The following is a 20,944-nucleotide window of genomic DNA, read 5'->3' as shown; positions in this document are numbered from 1 at the left end:
TTGGGAAAATCTCTCGCAAATAGGTTATATTTGCTAAAAGAATGGAAAATGTATCAGAATTGGTATTCTGCATGTGCAAAAAAGAATAGAATCCTGTTTCACTTTAATTGCTTTAGGCAGATAATTTGACTTTTTAAGCAAATGTTTAGGTTTCGCAGCGTTGTTGCTCCATATCAGTGGCGGAAATTGCGGAGTGTGAAGGGGGCAACCGCCCCCCCCAGGTTTTGCCAAATTTTTGGTTTTGTCGGCAAAATGATGTCATTTGTCGGCAAATTTGCTTGCTTTTGTAGGCATTGCCCCCCCCCCCCCCACTTGGAAAATGAATTTCCGCCACTGCTTCATATAGCAGTTTATAAGACAACACAAGATTCTGTACATATTGAAATTGCTCTTTTAATGCCCCCCCTTCCATTCAATGCCAAAGAATTGGGACACCACGTAGAATATGCATGTGTTGCTATACAAAAGATTTGAGACAACATAAATATTCTGGATTATTCTTTCCCATCATTCCATCTCCAATCGAAACATGCCTCATGGCTACACGATAACCAACCCATGGCGATGGCAGGCTTATTTTTGTTGTTTTTGTAAATTCATGGGTCCTTAATGAGTACACGGCGAAGAAAGGATTCCGTTCGATTACTATGGAACAGCAGCCGTGAGAACTATCAGTTGGCTTAGACGTAATCGCCAATGTGTCTGAGAAAAACTTCTGCCTCTGCAAGCAAAACACCGTATCCTTTCTTTTTGATTCGATTGCAAGAAGCCCAATTCCAAATAAGTCTCTAAATGAGTCTAATGCAGGCGATCGACTCTCGATGTATGTCGGCCGTTAATGACTCGGCAGCTGGGGCTTATACGAAATTCGTTGCAATTTTTTAAAATTTGAAATTCTTGATATTACGTAAAAGTTTATTTTCTCAAAGAGTTTAATAGTTAAATGGTGGAAAATACAATATAACTCAGTTTTACCCCATATTTCTCTTCTTATAGCAGACTTAAAAGCCGAGTATGAAACTAAAAAGGATTGGCGTGCCAATGTATTACCTCGAGCTGCTTGCCTTTTGCAAGGGTAAAGCGAGCTCCTTCTGTCTCACAATAGAGGTTTTTAATGTTTATGTAAATATATTCTAAAAACGCTAGATGGAACGACGACCGGGTTTTATCAATGATCTAAAACATGGCACCATTATACCTTTGTTGGGACAATCTGGTTTTTCCAGTAAATGCTGACTTGTAGCAGAAACGCATGTTTTAGTTGCTTTTTTTAACTGCAAGATCGATGATAATGTTTACTTTAGAGGTAGTGTTCTGCGACATGGTTCGGTTTATAGGTACTTTCCTAATACTAAATTCCGAGTGAATATTACCTCAAGGGTCACAGTTGAACACGTTTGCTCGATTTGCTAATTTCCAATATCCAGGGTGACCTAATTTCTACCTAAAGTTTGGGGTTTAGGGAAGGGTCAAAGTTTGTTGAAAAACTCTGAACGTTGATCCTGAAGGTACTGGAAGCCACTGTTAACAGGGAAAGGGGGCAAAGTGCCTCAGGGCCTTGAGGTCGAGGGGGCCTTAAGTAGCAATGGACTCCATTTTAAGAATAAAATCTATGAAACTTAGGTATGCCTAAAAATAGTTAAAAGTTCTAAACGATTGCAAGAAATGACTGCAAGAAATATTCTGAAATGCATCTTAAGACAATCTAAAGGGCGTGGTCGCAAAAACTTCCTGCTCGCTCCGCTCGCAGGGGAACCTCGTCTTTCGGTTTTGTTTCAAGGCCTTCAAAACCTAAGTACCCACAGTCACTCGAAAATTGAAGCGATGATGACTAACGAGAACATTCTTTTTGATAAACAAAATCAATTGCGTCTGTGGGGGATCAAGTGAATGACCCTGCGCTGTACAAACGCCTCGTCCCTTTAATAGAGACGAAACTCCAGAAAGGTTCCCGGTTCCTTGTTAATAATGTAAAAAAAGACAAAAGCGAAAAAGCACTGCGAATGATCTATTTATTTACTTATGAAAAGACTCCTTGATACTGCGAACTTTACATTAAAACAACATATTCCATGAGTGAGATCATTTCTAGCGTAGCGTTCATCTTGCGAGTCGTGTCTCTTACTTGTCTGTCTGTTTCTTCGAATGAGTTGAATTGCATGTCATCAATCACATGACCAATCGATTTCCTTCAGCGTCAAAATGCCACACCCCCACATTGAAATATCTTAGGCCACGCCCTATTTTGTCGGCAAATTGGTGACTGGCACCCCCCTATGTGAAAGAGCTTAGCGATGGCCCTTTCCACGAGTATCGGAAGCTACAGTTCCAGTATAAAGGAAGTCTTTTTGTTCGTTTCTTCAAACCAGATCCATGCCCGCCTGGACCAGTGACCCGGACCAACCTTTTGGCCTGGACCATTTGGCCCGGACCAATGAAGATGAAATTGTCTCGGATTGGCATCGAGGCCAGTTCTTCTTGTGGCGGATTGCGCGCACGTTTGACAAGAAATAAAAATATCGTGCTTGTGACACTATATCTTAACCATTAGGATTTCGGAAAAGAATACGAAAAAGTATAAAATATTGTATGAAATGTCTGAAGACTGGGATTTAGAGATTGAGACTGGTGTTTCACAACTGAATATAACGGAAAATGCCAATTTTTTGCGCCAGGAAGAGCCAGTGGCATTTGGGAAGAGTTTCAGTAATGGGGGTGCTGCAGATTATAACCAGTCGTTTAGAAGTAATCGTGGCTATGGAAGAGGGCGAAGGGGAGGCATGAGGAACGAACAAAGGACCTATGAAAGGTTGTTATACAAATTTGTTATTTTCCAATGCTGGGAGCCCATGCGAGCTTGCAAACACGAACATTTTAGTCAGTGGCCTAGATAAGAAATTTCATAAGAGGGGCGTAAAACTGAGATTTTCCAACAAAAATCTTACAAACATTTTTAATTTTTTCATACATTTGATCATAGCTCAGTTCAGTTCAGTTCAGTTCAGTTTTTCATATTTTAAAATTCCTCTACATACAATATCTTACTACAACTACATTACAAATGATTACATACAATGTTTACACATTACATAGAATACTTATAATAACTGGCAGTAAATAACAAATACAGAAGATGTTGTTTGCAAGGGAGTTTCTTTGGAAGGAGCTCTCTCAGTAGATGAACAAATCGAGGAGAGAGCACCCCTCCTTTCTAAAGTGGTTTTAAGTGTAATTGATCATTTACATGAATGATAAACAATAAATTTCGCTTCAGAATCAAATTTGATAGTTCTTGTTAAATGAAAGGGTTTTAGGCTTTTGACAAAAACTGACAATAAACAATGATCTTTTAATATTTACTGGAATATTGTTCCAAAAATTTAGCACCAAAAGAACACACATTCCTGATACACCAGATGGCCAAGTACTTTTGTCCTGGTAGTGTATGTATGGGGACTCATTAAAGGGAGGAACTCTTTCAATAGCAGAGCCAATCAAGAAAAGAGGTCCCCTTATACACAAAATATTTCAGCACTTCACAAATATCAGAATAGATAATACCGAAAATGAAACTCTGATTTCTATAAACGGGAAGTGAAATATTGAGGATTAGTTACCAGATTGGAAACTTTGTTTCTTGCGTGGGCAAGTTTACATGCCTAACTTTGTGACTGTGCTCCTGAAATTAGGCACATTTAAAAATTTGTAGTGGTAAAATGTTATTAGATAGTGACTTTGGGCGGCCAATATGCGAAAGTCATCATTCAATTTTATAACATAAAAAGCCAGTCCGGAAGTATTGACAAATTGCAGGTCTAAGGAAATTTAAGTAAACTTTCTCATTTTTAATTGAACTTTGAAATTAATAAGGACAAGCATATAGTGACAGAGAAGCTTGAGGATTGAGTGCAACTGAGAAGTCCCCTGTACCAGAGATTTCCTTTCTGTAAGTTTATCTGCTGTTATCCCAGGTATTTGTTAATGCTTTTACTAAAAATTTCTAGCTATTTGTATTGATTTTATTTGGTTTTGAAGCAGTTCTTTTTTCTACAAATATTTTTTCAGTTATGGAAAGGACAGCAATTGGAGGTCTCAAAATGGTGATCAAGAGAATGCAGGAAGGTCTAACGGAAATAGAGAAGATTCAATGAAAATAATGGTTCTGAACACAAACATAGGAAAAGTCATAGGTATAAAATATAAACACAGCTACTCAATTTCAGTTCCATTCATTTATCAATCAATCCTAAACAAGGACGCCAGAGAAAAGAGAATGTGGGGGGTTGACTGCCCCTGTTGCCTTTTGATAGGAGGGGCAAGAGGGGCCAGAGTGCCCTTTTCATTGAAGTGCCCTTTAAGCCGGCCAATTGCAATAACCAGAGATAATCACATGAAATTCTCAAAACTTTTAAAATAAATCATTATGCCAAAAGTTAGCTAATTTTCAAGATACCTACAGAAGATCAAAGTAAAATTGCAGTTAGTAGAAGGAATTATTAGTAGAAGCTAGAAGTTATCTTTCAAATGCCCTTTTACTCAAGCCTGCCCCCTTTGCCCCTTGGTCATTTCGGCATCCCTGATCCTAAATATGATTCAACCAAAGATGTATATTTATATGCCAGATGGCAGAGTATTTTTCATGCCCGGGGAATTATTTTCTGTTGCTTGCACTTGTATGAGAACAAATAATGTTGCAATATAGCAGGTTAAAAGTTGCGGGATTTTATTTTTAAATATCATTTGCAAGCCTCGTGGTTAAGTTGTGCACGGGATTCACATGAAATTCCGTGTTGCAACTGTGCAGATTAATCTGAATTTGCAATGATGAGCTGGCATGATTTGAGGAAATAATTATTGACTGCATACCAAATTTTTGTAGTCTGGTTTATATATTGTTATATATTTTACAATTTTTAAAGGGAAGATGTTTCAGCATCTCTGTAGTATCAAAAAAATTGATCTAAAGTCAATACATTACTTTTTTTAGGAAAAGGTGGGCAAACTATAAGAGAGCTGCAAGACAGCACTGGAGCTATTATTAAGGTATTTTGTTTATATATATAGTTATTGTATAATAATGTATGTATATATGTGTATTTCGCTTTGAGCTTGGTAGAAAATTAGAAAGATCGATGGTACAAAGTGGAATAGCTAAGAAAATGCACGGGAAGGCAAGAAATTCCCCACAAAAGTCTAAACAAATATTTTTGCAAATCTGAACATAACATAACTATATTAGAACTGAAGTAAATTGCCCTCAGATATAGCCAAGATTTTGACTGGTTTTGAGGTGCTTTCCCCCATTACCGGGACCCTGTTTGATAAAGATACATAAATATTGCCAAAAGGTGCACTGGTATGGATAATTCATGAAGTTAGTAAATTGTGATTAATTTGCTAGCCTATGTTCCAGACCTTTACTTTGCAGTGAGCGGTCTAGAGCATGTATGGGGTATGTCCAGCATACCCTTTGATCCAGTCAGACTTATTAAGGTATATTTTGAAGAGGAGGGGGCCAAGGCAGGAACCTTGTGGAATACCACACATTACTGTCCTTGGCCTTGATTTGTAACCAATAGCTGTGCAGTACTTGCTTTCTATTTTCAAGACTTGAACCGAGCTTTACATTGCAGTGCTTCTAAATATGTTCATCTTGCATCAGATGAGTCCCTTGCTCAGTTCAGGAAAATTGAAATGATAAAATGAACAAGGAAACATATATGGAACCTTAGAAAGAACCTTTTTAGATGTTTTGCTTTCACTTCATCAGTTAATGCGATTGTCATTAAACATCTTCTAGTATGAGATTTTGAATAAAAGTAAATCTTTAATACTGTAAAACTTGTAAAAAGGGGGTTTTAATATTCTTGGTTGTAGATTCGGAAAGACCAATGTGAATTTATTTCAACCCCAGTTGAAATTATTGGAAGCAAAGAAGCTCAGATTGCAGCCAAGGAGAAAATTGAAGATCTTACTGATGACATCACAACAAGAAGAATGAAGGAAACAGCAAGAGATTCATCAAAAGGCAAAACAGATGCATTTGGAAGGTTAATCGATTTATTACCAACTGAACCTTGCCTATCGTTGGGCAGGACATACAAACTGAAGTATCCCACATCATTGTTAAATGAATTTTGTGTGGCATTCTTTTGAGTATGAAGATTCATTAAGGTCAATGAATGGTAAAAACAAGGATACAATGAAATATGTTTTGCTGCCCCTCAAATTATGTCCAATTTTCACCTTGAAAATAGTCTGTATAGGACACACCAGGAATTTCATCACTGTTAAGTTTTGGATGTATAGTGATGTAGTATGATAACAAGATGGCTTTGTATTTTTGTACAGTGTTAAGAGATTCATTGCCATTATATGTATCATTGAGAGAATAGTTAACAAGATTGCAGTTTTCTCTTATTTAGACATGTTACTAGGTGTTGTAAAACTTTCAATTTTCCAAAGTTTCTTTTCTTCAAACATTTAGGCCCCAAATTGACTGGAAATCATTAGCAGAAAACCGAGAAGCAAATGAAAAAATTAGATGGGAAGGTAAGTAAATTATTCCAAAGTATTTATTATTAAAAATAGCAAATTATATAAGAAATAAAATACACTAAAGATGATTGTTCACAAATGAAACTCAGAGTTGTGTCACAATAGTCTGTTCATTTTAGTGTATCTAGATGCTCCAATAAGTTGAGCACCCTAGATAGCAATATGATAATCACTATAATATATAAATATATAAGAAAGAAGATATTTATTTTCTTTGATCTGAATAGAGAGAATGATATTTACCAGATAGCAGATTGAAACTGAACAAAAGACAAAGAACACAATATGTTATTGTTAAGCTTTTTTCATCAATATACTTTTTTCATCTGTACCTTGGCAAGCTTCTAAGCAGTTTTTCACTGGCAAATGCCATAACTTCAAATCAATTTTGTAATTTCACAGGCCTTGGAGATGTCATTAAAGAATTTTACGATGAACTGCCTGAAATCAGGGACATGAACCCAGTCGATGTTGCGGAGATAAGGTAAGCCATCTTTTGCACACCCCCATGTGTTATTGACACTCATCTGATATTTCATTGTGGTTGCATATTGTCCCATCAAACATAACAGAGGTGTATTGAAATATCAAACTATTTTGAAAGTTGTTTCACTTTGTTTATGCGTTTATCTGCCGCTGTGTTAATTTCCCTCCCAGTAAGTTGGTCTTTTTGCTGCCCCCTTTCCTATCAAGAACTATCAGGGTAACCCAGCTCAATGCATTAAATTTACGCTATCTACAAGTACATACTTCTTAAAATAGTGGTTTTCTAGCCTCCACTTTACATAGTCCTACATTTCAACCTGCTTAAATTTCCCCCTGTACAACTGTAGAAAAAACGGTTGCCAACGAGCAGAATAAAGTATAAGGACCAATCACGTTATACCTTCTCCTAGCAGAAAGTTGAAGAAAAACCTTTAGTTGATTGAATGATTTGAAGAATTTATTATCTAGGCTCTTTTTTAAATTCATCAATGTTATGTAACTTTTATGGCAACTGTGCCACCTGCACGTGCCAGTACAAGTTTATGGAAACCCACCCTCTCTTTGATGGTGCGTCCCTTATGGATGCCGCCAAACAACAATCGTAATAGACAGAGAGTTTTGCTTTCTTTTGACAGGAAAGAGAAGAACTCAATCACAGTACAGCATATGTCGGACGATAAGGAGATTCTGAAAATTCCAATCAAAAATCCAGTGCTTACTTTTGAAAATGCGTTTCACAATTACCGTAAGAAATTGTCTGTTATTACACGTACTTACAGTAAAATCAGTTAGCCTGAATTGCTTGAACAAAAAATTTTTGCGTCATTGAAAAGAACATCTGTCCCTGCCAAAAAGTCCCTGGAACACAAATATAAATGTTTCCGTTGAAATACCCACAGCGCACTCCTGGTCCCCCACAAATGTTAGCTCCTGAGTTAAGCAACATCGTTATCTGAAATGAATCCGTTGGTTCACGGGGAACCATTTAACTTTGCATATGAAACGTTGGTCGGAGAGGGGAGAGGGGAGAGGGGAGAGGGGAGAGGGGAGAGGGGAGAGGGGAGAGGGGAGAGGGGAGAGGGGAGAGGGGAGAGGGGAGAGGGGAGAGGGGAGAGGGGAGAGGGGAGAGGGGAGAGGGGAGAGGGGAGAGGGGAGAGGGGAGAGGGGAGAGGGGAGAGGGGAGAGGGGAGAGGGGAGAGGGGAGAGGGGAGAGGGGAGAGGGGAGAGGGGAGAGGGGAGAGGGGAGAGGGGAGAGGGTGATGCAATCTAAATCTTCAAAATTTAGGGGAAGCGTACGAAGACTTGAGCAGGCATTGTCGCTTTCTGGAAAGAGCAGCAATGAGTTGGCTGGACGCCAATCGAAAGTGGAATGGACGTCATAGCTGCGTTTGTCCCCTGTTAACATCGAATCTTTTTAATTATGTTATCATAGTACCAAGAGGAAATTACTGGAACATTGATGCCCTTGTTATACTCTGTGCTTTGGTTCTAAAATTTAACTGTTTCCTTTATAAATCCCAAGAAGCCGTTTTTTCCAATACAGATTTTCAAGTAGGGCGATGCCCTAACAGCTGTGATCTAGTTGATCTTGAGTCTTTGCCCAGTCTTTTACGCTATGAAATTCGTCAGCATAAACGAATATCCGCGTGAATATGGTAAATAAAATTGGTATTCCTAAAAGGAACGATTTCGCTGATCTAACGATTAAAAAGTTACAAGCTGGGCTGAAAGGGACCGTAAGCGCCAAAGCTGAGGAGCGAAGCTGAGCAGAAGTCGTGTATCGCGAATGGCTAATGAGGTTTTATTTCTCTGGGATAAAAGTCGGCAGACGAAAAGGAGTGCGACGGTATATAACCGCGTGATCAAAAGTAAATGCCTAAAAGCTTAAGAAATATTTATTAGGAATAATGTGAACAGATTTGATTTTTAGAAAAACGAGTCCCAGGTTATGCATACATACACAAGTACGTAAGTCTACTGATAAAAATGGTTGCTTTTATATTGGATAAATAAAAGTCAAATAGTATATGATTATCATGGAAAAGTATTCAATAGTTAGGAAAGTATATAACAAATTATGATGAAAATTAGAGAAAAGTCATATTAGTAGAGAGCGATAAATGAAAATCATATGGTTTGTCTGAAGATGTTGCAAAAGTATTTAAAGTTGGTCGAATAGGAGGCTGCCGAAGCCGACGACCTTGCTAGTATACAGAAGAAGATGCCTAGCAATATGGGTGTGCGTTTGATTAAATAGATTGCAGAGAATGTTTATAACGAAGGTATTCACCGTTGGGATATAGGTACATCTGTCTTTGTAGCTCTCTCCCTAGAAAGAAGGAGATTTTAGGCACCGCGGAGCGTTGAGAAAAGTGGGGGGTCTAAAGAAAGTGGGGGGGGGGCTAAAATCGTATAAAAAGAGGCTTTTCTGATAGTTTGATACTTAATATTTGGCATCTTTTGCAAAAAGTGGGGTGGGGGCTAAAGCCTGGTGCCTGGATTTATAAATCGTGTCAGCCATGCCCAAACCATTTCGAAATTTTTTACTTAACGATAAATGTGGTTTTCTTGGCTTGATTGCCGTTGCTGGTTCTTCCAGACCTGTCTGTGGATCTGATAAAATGTTTGTGACAATGTTAAATTTTTTTATCCAGTTCATCTACAGGCCTACATGTTATAATACTTTTTCCTGTTATTTTCTTCCTTGAATCTAAATTGCACAGCCCTCTATATCTTTCTTAATTTGCCAATTCTTTTGTAGCTGAAATATTGGACACAATTTACAATCAGAATTTCACAACACCTTCTCCGATACAGGTTCGAGAAAAATTTATAAAAACCCGTTTGTTTAGCATTGTGTATTATAAATCGTGTGTATCTTTTTCTTGTTTTTTTTTAAATGTCTGACATTTTCAATTAACATTCATGTTGCTGCCAATCTTTCAATTCATCAATGTTTGTTTTCTCAGTGTCAAGCTTGGCCAGTTCTTTTGTCAGGAAATGACGTCATCGGTGTTGCTCAGGTTTGTTTTCTGTATTAAAAACCTTATAATTTGTTAAAAATTTTCAGCAATTTTTGTTTTTTTCGTTTGGCAATTTACGGACTGGTATGATGATGGTAATGTTACGTTTAAAGAAAATATAACAAATTTTCTCATTATTGTTTTTATTGCAGACAGGAACTGGCAAAACCCTTGCGTTTTTGTTGCCTGCCCTCATACACATTGACCAACAACCCACGTGAGTGATTATTCCTAATGCAATAAAGTATTTCATATTACGTCAGAGGCTCTATCTGGTTTTCACTCGGTGCTGCATTCGGCCAATTTCGTCTCTGTTGACACCTCAAGCCCTTGTAATCTTTTATGTTTTGGTAAATGGTCACCAAGCGTTATACTCATCTTTTTTATCAATGTTATAAGATATATTTCTGTCCGGCAAAACTTCAAACCTTGCATGATTGCTACCACCCGAGTTCGTTTCCTGTTGCAATTTTTTCAACTACGCTACGGGTTTTCTATCGCCGATAAGTCAAAAATAAAGAGCCGATCAAATGAACCATACCTTCCCTACACTGTTTTTCGATCCGTGCCTCGATGTAAGTTTCTATTCACCTTTTTGCGTTCTCCAAAGTTTTTACATTCCATGTAGTGTTATAAAATTTCATGGGTTTCAAAAGTCAAATAAATTTGATGATTAAAGAAAGTGAAGCACTTTGGCCGAATTTGAATAGCAGCTAACGCCTTTTGGTGTTGCATTCACATTTCATTTTTTTGTAATGTGATTATTGGAGTTAAGGTGAGATGGTCTTCCATATACCTCAATGGCGCCCTTGGTACAGCTGGCAGAAATGAACCTTTAGTCCCACTTCATAATCTTATACGTGAGTGGATGACAGCACTGAACAGGGCCCGCGCCACGATTTTGAAAGTGGGGGGGGGGGGGGGCAAGACTAAAAAAGTTGGGGGCCAAGGCTTTCTACCTCTTTTACTGCAGCTTTAAAACTACTTGTTTCGTAAAAAGGTGAGGGGGCCATGGCTACCCCGCCCCCTCCCCCGGTGGCGCGGGCCCTGCTGAAACACCTGTGCTTCGTCTTTCACTTGTTTCTCTTTGTTCGATGATTGTGGTGATTGATCTTCTTTGTCCATCTCTTTTGGGCTATTTTATCTCTTTTTCATTTTTGACAGACCAAGAGCAAAGCGAGAAGGCCCTTCATGTTTGGTTCTGTCACCGACACGTGAACTCGCCCAACAAATCGAAGTTGAAGTTAAAAAATTCAATTACAAAGGAATAAGAAGGTACCCTCTAATTCATTGTTTGCAGCAGCTTTCAAGTGTTATTTTGTCGTCTTAACATGTCGTCTTAGCATGAGCTCTACAATTAGGCCTAATTTCTTTCTACAATTAGGCCTCATTATTATTTGCAACCAACATCCACAAAAGCACATGCAGCACTTACTGAATATATCAAAATTGAACTCCTGTCTAGTTTCAGAAAGGTTTATTTGTTCATCTAGTTTAGGCTGTCCATTTCTTCACATTCTATCCATTCCTATTTTGCAGTTGCTTAGAAATATCAACACATTGTTGTTAAGGACAGTAGTCGATGTGGCATGCGAATTCGGATTTTCAAAATGAAAAATTTCAAATTTTGAATAACTTTTTCCACAGTGTGTGTATTTACGGTGGTGGAGATCGCAGGGAGCAAATTGGAATTGTTGAAAGGGGCGTTGAAATAGTAATCGGTAAGGCGACCTCCTATTCATATTTATCCTCATTTTCATGTCCTTCCCCCAATGCATTGCATCCCGATTTGCACTATCTTTGTAAGAACTGAGCACTTTAGCTACTCAGTTTAAACCATATTCTTCCAGCCCCAATTTTGACTTCAAATAAAGACGCTCTTGGTGTTTTGTATGTGAAAAGTTCGAACAAATTTCTTTTAAGTCGGAAGCACATTGCGAAACTTTTTGAACTGGAAGCACAAGGCAACATTTTGTTGTAAGGTTACCCCCATTAGACGCTTGATTGTGACCAAAACGTGACTAATGCCTTGCTATTAAATTTTTTTATTCTGCATTGATACCAACAATTCATTAAAGTTTGATTTACCAAACAGAAAAACTTCATGTAACTTCATCAAGAAAATGTTCAAATTAGAAAGTTTCATAGACAATTGTATGGATTGAACAGAAAATCGGAACTTGTGTTAATGACAGACATCTTCAGGGTCAGACGCTACAGATAAATTGTTAGAGCTTTTGTTTACGAAAATTTGATCCTTGTAGTCAGCCGAATTCCTTTTCGGAGCCAGGATCGGAAATTGTGATGTATGGATTGAAGTTCGAACAGAAGGCTCACGATATTGAACTCCCAGCAGAACTATGGAGGGTTGTTGGCTTTTGTTTCAATGATTCTGTTTGTTTTTATTTCAAAGGCACGCCGGGAAGACTAAATGACTTGCTGATGAATGGCATTCTTTCCGTCAAGCACGTGACCTACTTGGCAAGTGCTTTACCTTCTTCATATTCTCATCTATTATATATAACCTTTTTCTTCGGAACTTTTTTTCCAAAATACTGCCTTTTTTTCTATGTATGATTATTAATTTTGATCAATTTTCAGGTTTTGGACGAGGCTGATCGAATGCTTGACATGGGATTCGAACCAGAAATCAAGAAGATTATTCTCGACATAAGGCCCGATAGGCAAACAGTCATGACGAGGTTGCTATTGTCCTTCCTTCGTTCTTGTCTTTCTCGTGTCAGGATGTTCCATTAGCTGTCTTTTTGTCTTGCAGCTTCTCATTTCTTCTGCCCTTTTTTCTATCCCAGTCCCTTGATATTATAAATCCACAGTTCATATGGAGATGTTTTTGGGAGTTTTTCATCTTCAAAACAGGTGTTTCTGCTACGATACGATTAAACTTTCATAGGAAATGGGTTATGGTGCGGAGTACCCATGCATGCAACCCAGTTTCACGGTTATTCTCCATTGTCAGGAACATGTCTCAATGCTTTTACTTGGATTGTCAATGAATATTTCACACTTGGCATATGAATAACGTTGGTCTTTAAAGTCTCTCGCAAACTCAGCGAGCCTGACAATATTGAATATCCCTGCCATTACCGGAAATTTATTTCTATAACACCTGTGCCGTCGACATGTTTAGTTTTGTTATGAACGAAAGTCTTACATTTAAGAAATATGTGTTATGTTCTACATCGTCTTCAATAAAACAGTTTGATAAGGCGTTTAATAGTTGGTTAAGGCAATATCTAGCAAAAGCGTAATAAAATGATTTTAAATTATAGTGCCACGTGGCCACAGGGTGTCCAGCGGATGGCAGACCAATACCTGAACAATCCAATCAAAGTCAACGTTGGCTCCTTAGATTTACAGGTCAGTCTCGTTATCAACACGAGGGTTACTTTTTATTTAAAAGTTCCGTTAAACAACCTGAGATCTCTTATGATTTCTGAATTAAGATTACAATAATGTGAATATATTTTTAGACTAATAATTTGAGTTTTTTAATATTTATTTCCTAAACTAAAGTTGAACACTTTGTTTGTGGCAGGCTTGTCACTCAGTGACACAGTTAATAGAAAGAGTTGAGTCAGCGGATAAAAAAGAAAGGGTAAGTTTTAATGTTTTTATTTGATTTCTTATTTTGCAGATAACATCTTTTGCTGCAATTAATTGCATGAGATAACGATTAAGTATGAATCACAGTTTTTGTGCTTTGTATATTTCATTTAATGATATTGCTTTCAGAGTCTGCTGTAAAAAACTGACTGCTTCTCTTATTAAATACCTCGTGTAAAAACTCTTCATTCCAAGAGGTTCCTAGTCATTATATTTCCAATTCATTGTTCTTCCAATTTGTAATCCTATGAGACTAGATTGCACCAAGAGTGCCGCATTCTTTGCTTTACAATTGTTTAGATGTCTTCAGTCCATTTATCTTTGCTGTTTCTTTGCAGATAATTCAGTTTATAAATGATATGGATCCAGAAGACAAATTATTAATTTTCGCTGGTAAAAAAGTAACGTAAGTATGTGCCTGTTTAGGAGAGTTTTGTGTCATTACATTCCCGCGCATTAAACTTATATACATGAATTGTTTGTTTGCATCTTGGTAACAACCCTTTAGAGATGCTGGTTAATTTGGCCTGCTAGCGAATTCAATGTTATCGCTCATTATAGAAACTGATTTTTCTTTAGGCTTTTATTTCGTTCTTAAGGGAAGGCTTGTATGTTATAGCTTCAAGCAGCCTGTTTTATGTACCACTTTTTGTATCGGCGGGGGGGGGGGAGGAGGGGGGAGTTGGGGGGCAATACCTCACTCGCTTCTGGATGTCTTGTCATGTCGATACATCATTTCCTAATCACTTACTGAACGCTATTTGGGGTTTCATCGATTTATAGGTTTTTTGGTGCAAAATTTAACACCCCTTTGCAGGTTCATGTTAGGCTATTAGTCTGAAGAAGAGAGCCACTTTGCTGCTTTACCCTAACATAATGAAATATGGCAGACCCCCGCCGTTTGGGCGTGTAAATACACTGCAAAGGGCAATAAATATTTTTTAAACCCACGTTTTACACCACTGTCGACAATCAAGAGCCTGTTTTTGGCTCCAATTTTTCAATAGCCGATCAAAATGTGTCTATGCCGAGACACAACAATATCTACCGCTGTATGTTTCCTTAACGTTTGTCAATTTGAAAGAGTGAAATTCACTCTGTGCTGCGCCTGGCATACTGGTGTATAATTGTCTTAATTGATATCATTTTTGATAATAATTATTGATAATCACCCTCGATTTATGATAATCATGGCCTATCTAGAGTGGATGACATCTCGAGTGATTTGGTGCTAAGAGGCGTACATGTTGGCATCCAGACGATTCATGGTGACAGGTTTGTTGCATCTCATCTTTCCCTTCTGTTGATGGTAGCTCATTTCTCAAAAAAACAGGTTTTCAGGGAACAATCCAAAAACTTAAAGCCAACAGAAATAGATTGCTTGTTTTAGAATTCAATCTTTGAAAGTTTTGCTGGCAAATATTAAAAACACGTGAGTGATGCTTCGTAATAATGGTGAGTAGATGATAGAAAGGATGTGACGTCATCGCGAGAAGATGGGTACAAGACCTTCAATGATCAGGTTCTATTGTTGCAGGTGTAGTAGATGCAGCTGGAGAGCACTGTTTTATACCATAGCAATCTACAGTTGTTTGCACCTATCTTCCAAATTCATCCTTGATATCTCTACTAAAGAAGTAACAGTCAGAGATTGTATATATCATATATACCTGTCATTCATATAGGCGTCATGTATAGTTCACATGTATAGTTTTGCTTACTTGAAGCTTCTTGTTCATTCGTAGGGAGCAGTCAGACCGTGAACAAGCCTTGGAAGACTTCAGAACCGGGGAAGCACGTGTATTAATCGCAACTGATGTGGCGTCACGTGGTTTGGATATAAAAGACATCACGTGAGTAAATATCGACATTGTTATGTAATGTTGGTGATATGTATTATCAATTTCTGGAAACGTTGTTTGTATTGCTGTGTTAGAATAGCCAGGAATGAAATATCACTTTATCCTGTTCAGTAGAGCGAATTGGCCTTGGTTTGTTTGTTGATTCAGCGAATTATATACACATTCAATTTTTATATTACTGTATCAATTCGTAGAAACATTTGCAGTTATCAGAATTCTAATGAAAAACAAGATCATTGCCTGTTAGATATGTTCTGTTGCACAATATGATATGTCCAAATTTTGATTTAGGCACATTAACATATTTTATACTATGTTTAAATGTTGTTCTTTTTTAAACATCTGCTTGCAGGCATGTCGTAAATTATGATTTTCCAAGACACATTGAAGAATACGTGCATCGCATTGGCAGGACGGGTCGTGCTGGGTAAGTGCCTCGTTTCCATGCATCGTTCGTTGTTAGCCTCAAACTGACCAGCTTGTTAATGCAGGCATGCTATATGCTTATCTCTATCTTGCTTCTGTAGAATCAATATTGCTTAGTTCCTACCTTGTAGCTTGTTGTTTTCATAGCTGGTAAAGGACTTGCTATCAGGTAGTTGAAAATGAAAGTGGTTGAATAGTAAGGTAGTAGATTTTGGCGGATTTTCACGAATTTTGGCGAATTTTGGCGGAAATTGATTTATTCAGTAATTGGCAGGAGAAAATCATTATAAACTGAGATTTTCAACTTATGCATATTAAATTTTGTGATTTTTCTGTTTTCATCAACAGGCGAAGTGGCACCGCGTTGACGTTCGTGGCGAGAGAAGATTGGTCCAGCGCGCACAAGTTGATTGACATAATGACAGAAGCCGATCAGGAAATTCCGGACTGGCTTGTGGACATGGCGGAACGGTACAAGGCCTATAGAGAGAGAACGAGAGGTGACGTTTTAATCAATTTTACATAGAGAACTTCTTTCAATTGCAAACTTTTTAACCAATATTTGATTTTAACTGCTATTATTAATTTGAAGCATCAGCAAAGTTTAGTTCATTATAAAAAGGAAATTTTATTGAATTTCTTGAAAATATTTAATGAAAATCCAATTTTTGTATGAAAATTTTCCGTTGCTTGGTGTAATCTTGATGTTTTAAATACTTCCAGCAGTTTCAGTTTTTTAGTCAATCTTGCGAGTTTGTGATCCGTGAACCTTATCGTTTTATTTCGATAGCAAATGGTTTTACATTTGACAATCAAAGAGAGCAATAATTCTTTTTAAATTGTTAACTTTTATTTGAGAATCCTTATCACCAACAGCGGATTCGTGTTGTTTTGAAAATTCCATTGAAAGAAAATTGAGCCTGGAAGAAAGCAACCGAACTTCCAATATACAAACGTACATTGTTACACAACTGTTGGGTTTCATTGTTACACAACAGTTTATTCTTTTACTCAGGTGAAGGAGTTAGCAATGTAAGTGGTAATGCCTGCTTCAAATGTGGCGAGGAGGGTCATTTCTCAAGGGAATGTCGCAATCCAAGTAAGTTGGCTTGGGTATGGATTGGTATTTTAATGTCATTTGCGCCCTTAACGTGGTTTCTCGCTACGTTGCATCATAAGAATGCCATAAGGATGCCTTGAATGCTAACAGTCAAATAGAAAAATGCTCTCTATCGCGTTTTTAGTGCTCTTGGCTCTTCTACGAACTTAGTTAAGACAGACGACAAAATGAACACACGATGCTACTGTGATTTCATTTCTTTGCCATCACTGCACATACAAACACGGCAAATTTGTTTGTAACACGGCTAATGAAGAATGGTTAATTTGTTTTAAAAGCGAGGTCATATATAATTAATGAATGAATACGTAATGGTTCACTACAAAAGCTGCTGAACTGCATAAAATTTTAAAACAACAAAAGACCTGAACAAAACAAGTCAGAATACTTTTCAGGTTCATTGGCGCTAAACATGTGTCAAACCAACTGGTAATAGATTGTTCCGATCAAAATACTCTTTCGATGTTGAAAAATCAACCGAAAATAAGAACTTACTGTACCTTTAAAACTTAATTTAAGATTGAAGAATATATTTCAAGTGTGAAGAGTATGGAAAGGAGAACTTTACTGAGCAAATTTAGGTTATCTGATCATCGTTTAGAGGTAGAGGTCGGTAGATATTATATGCCAAAAATGAATCCAGAAGAGAGAATATGCACTAAATGAATTATATATATATTTTAGAAAGATGAAATTCATTGCTTAATGGCATGCGATATAAATAGGGAAATCAAGGAACAACTTTTTGAACAAATCGAGCATCAGCATCCTATATTTAGACATATGAATAATAAAGATCGGTTCATTTATTGAATGCAAAATGATGACCCTAATCTAAGTCCTCTGATACAAAGCTTTACTGTGAATTTGGTAAAAGCTTCATACGACATAAAAAGTTCACTGAACACAGCCCCAAATGTACAACTTTTATGAATTATTTTTATTCGCCTTATTTGTAGTCGTAGTCACGTTCTTTTAGACATATGTTACTGTTTATTCGTATTGCTTCACTTAGTTTGTTTTAGTTAGTTCCTCAGTAGCTGCTTAAATATACAAGTTGTATTGTACTAGGCTATTGATGGAAGGAAAAAAATCTTGAAATCTTCTCATACCAACAGTACTACGATAGGCACTTCTTCATTATACTGTCTGCGTTTCTCTTGAAATTGGCTTGCTTGATTTCTGCCTTGGCAAGACCGTGACTCAACTGAGCTAATAAGTTGTTACAGACACGCTAAAAATGCACTGTTGATGAGATCATGTTTCCTCAATTCCATTCGTTTGAAACAACTACACTTCAGATCGTTTGCAGGCTTTTGATTGTCATGAAATACTCTGCATAAATATTTATTTCAAGGCCACCAGACACCGTACACCAGGACTTTGATTCAAAAGCTTGTTCAAGTTAAAGTTGCGCTGAGATCTGGCTGACATGAACAATCCGGAATGGTGCCATGTTTTGCTTGATGTCATATTTTTAGGAGAGCGTTCCCTGACCCTAGGCGACCTGTGATTCGTTGATGCAGTCAAAAAACTCATCGACGTGTATGACACGAGGTTAATCGGAATATCCTAACCGGATTCTTCACTTTCGCCTTGAGATCTCACTTCGTTGCATCCACGATAAATGTGGAAATTGTTGTTAGTGCTTATACTAAATCAGAGGAAAGCATCGTACTTGTGAGTGACACTCTCACACATTAATGATCCTGACAGTTGAATAGAAACCAGTTTTTAACTTCACCCTGAGAGCATTCTTACAGCCTGAGAGCAGCGATAAATTGTTGAATTAATTTGAAATGATCGTTGTTATTGCATCTCCCTGTTTTTCTAGGTACAAACAACTCGGCGGGAGGCCAGTCAAGAGATAGTCGACCCAGAGGATCTTGCTACTCCTGTGGAGAGTCGGGACATATGTCACGTGACTGTCCTAAAGGCGCTACTATGAGAGGACTGGGGAGAGACTTTGGACGAATTAGAAAAGATGACGACAAAGGACGACAAAGACCGGGACGAGGGCGCGGAAGAAGAACCCGCGATGATGACGACTTTGGATTTATGTTTTAGTCGCAGCATTAATGCTTTGCGTGTTCACTCACTTATTTGCTTGAGAAGGGCGTTTTTTCACTTTGTCTTCAGTTTTTGGAGATTTTCTGGACGTCGAAAAGTCTAACCGTCTTCTCGTACCAGATCTATTTTTAGATATAAAATTGTTTTGTTCAGTGGTCCATAGATCTGGAGATCTAAATGCTACGAGGCCTGTTGTCCGGAAGTCTGTTGTCCGGAGGCCTGTTGTCCGGAGGCCTGTTGTTCTGCGGTCTTCGGTCCAGTGGTCTTTGGTCCAGTGGTCTTTGGTCCAGTGGTCTTTGGTCCAGTGGTCTTTGGTCCAAAGGCCGTGGTAGCACGTTTGGCTCATATTTAGTGGGCTATAATATGAATCAAGTGAAGAAAGAAGTTTAAACGGAGAGGAGGAACCCTGACAAGTACTCGAACGTTCGATATGGTTGTGTGGTGACGTCATCGTGATCAGAATATGTATTGAGTTTGGACACTTATCATTCGTCTCAGAATCAGTTATCGTAGATTTTTAAATCCACTTGAAATAAGCATGTTCCTATGCTGCTGAATTTCAGATCAGAATATATATAATAATAATTTTGTTTTGTTCCTGTGTAAAAATAATATCTTTATAATATTGCGTTTTGATACAAACAATTTATGACGTATAAATGTTTGCAGATGTTGCTTTTCAACCCTTGTATCTTGTATTTTGTATCGTTCTTTGTTTTTCATCGTGACATAAGACATCATAGATCGATTAACGTGGACTTAAGGTTCCTTATCCAACCCGAGACATGCCAGTAACCTTGCCAGTACCCTTCTGCAGGTGGATGGCATTTACTGTCTCAATCTAAGTACCCTTCTGCAGGTGGATGGCATTTACTGTCACAATCTAAGTTTTTATTTCAAGCTTATGCTTTTCGGTACTGTATCCATTATTTTTCGTCAGCAGCTTCATCGGCATATACATTCATTACTTGTACACCAGTGGCTCTTAAGTTCAAATAATGGCTTTAGGCTCTAATGCATACATGTACTATCTGAAATTCTCTTACGCCAAATTTGTCTATGCATTGCTAGAAATTGGTGCACTTGTGTTAATGTAGAGGATTTTGAAATAGTGACTACATTAAGTGAAGAAATTCGGTTTTTGAGAATCGTGATCAGAAATTTCTGCCCAGCATCTCAGTGAGAACCAGCATTTCAGTCAGAATGTCTTGAATAAGAAACAAATCATTTATACAGGGTTCAAAGGAACCTAGAGGTATTACAGTACCAAACCAGAGCACATCTTTAGGCTTCAACTAGGAGCTGTCTAGTTTCCATACTGCTCGACCTGGTGACGTAATTAGTTTACCCTAAACATAACCCTAAACCTAACCCCAACCCTTACCCCAACCCTAACCCTAACCCTAACCCTTTACTTGAAATAAATAATCATGCTTATTTGTGACTATCAGGTCGAGCAGTATGGAAACTAGACAATTTCCTTCAACTACTATCCAGGCACCACGGAGAAAAGGGGGCTTGAGGCTATAACCCCCACTTTTTGCCAAAAATGCAGAAAAATCTACCAATGACTAGTCAAACCACTTTTTATTCGGTTTTAACCCCCCCCCCTCCGCCCACTTTTTTAGTCCCCCGCTTTTCTCAAAGCTCCGCGGTGCCTGCTTTCCATGGCTTCAAAGACAATAATGTTGCGCTTTGATGGGGTAACATTCTGGTAAGTGGGTCGAGTCGATCTCTTAAATGTTCCGTAAAGCATGTGTATATTTCTAGGATTA

General features: G+C 37.9%; 1 protein-coding gene across 1 annotated transcript; it reads left to right on the top strand.

The window, feature by feature from the left end:
- The first annotated feature begins 2,470 nt into the window (after window positions 1–2,470).
- LOC135688986 (putative ATP-dependent RNA helicase DDX43) lies at window positions 2,471–19,852 on the top strand. The gene is made up of 23 exons (XM_065206074.2): window positions 2,471–2,809; window positions 4,066–4,190; window positions 4,988–5,043; window positions 5,878–6,050; window positions 6,488–6,552; window positions 6,961–7,042; window positions 7,680–7,789; window positions 9,806–9,861; window positions 10,014–10,067; window positions 10,220–10,284; window positions 11,232–11,342; window positions 11,715–11,788; window positions 12,481–12,548; window positions 12,669–12,769; window positions 13,358–13,445; window positions 13,624–13,683; window positions 14,030–14,097; window positions 14,895–14,966; window positions 15,437–15,544; window positions 15,906–15,980; window positions 16,328–16,479; window positions 16,995–17,078; window positions 18,934–19,852. Exons 1-23 carry the CDS (start codon window positions 2,595–2,597, stop codon window positions 19,164–19,166), a joined length of 2,295 nt encoding a protein of 764 aa, XP_065062146.2. The 5' UTR covers window positions 2,471–2,594; the 3' UTR covers window positions 19,167–19,852.
- Window positions 19,853–20,944: the final 1,092 nt, after the last annotated feature.

This window comes from Rhopilema esculentum, chromosome 9, assembly GCF_057945365.1.
Source record: "Rhopilema esculentum isolate cy_ngs chromosome 9, ASM5794536v1, whole genome shotgun sequence".
NCBI classification, from domain to species: domain Eukaryota; kingdom Metazoa; phylum Cnidaria; class Scyphozoa; order Rhizostomeae; family Rhizostomatidae; genus Rhopilema; species Rhopilema esculentum.
This window is presented reverse-complemented; position numbering and strand designations above follow the sequence as displayed.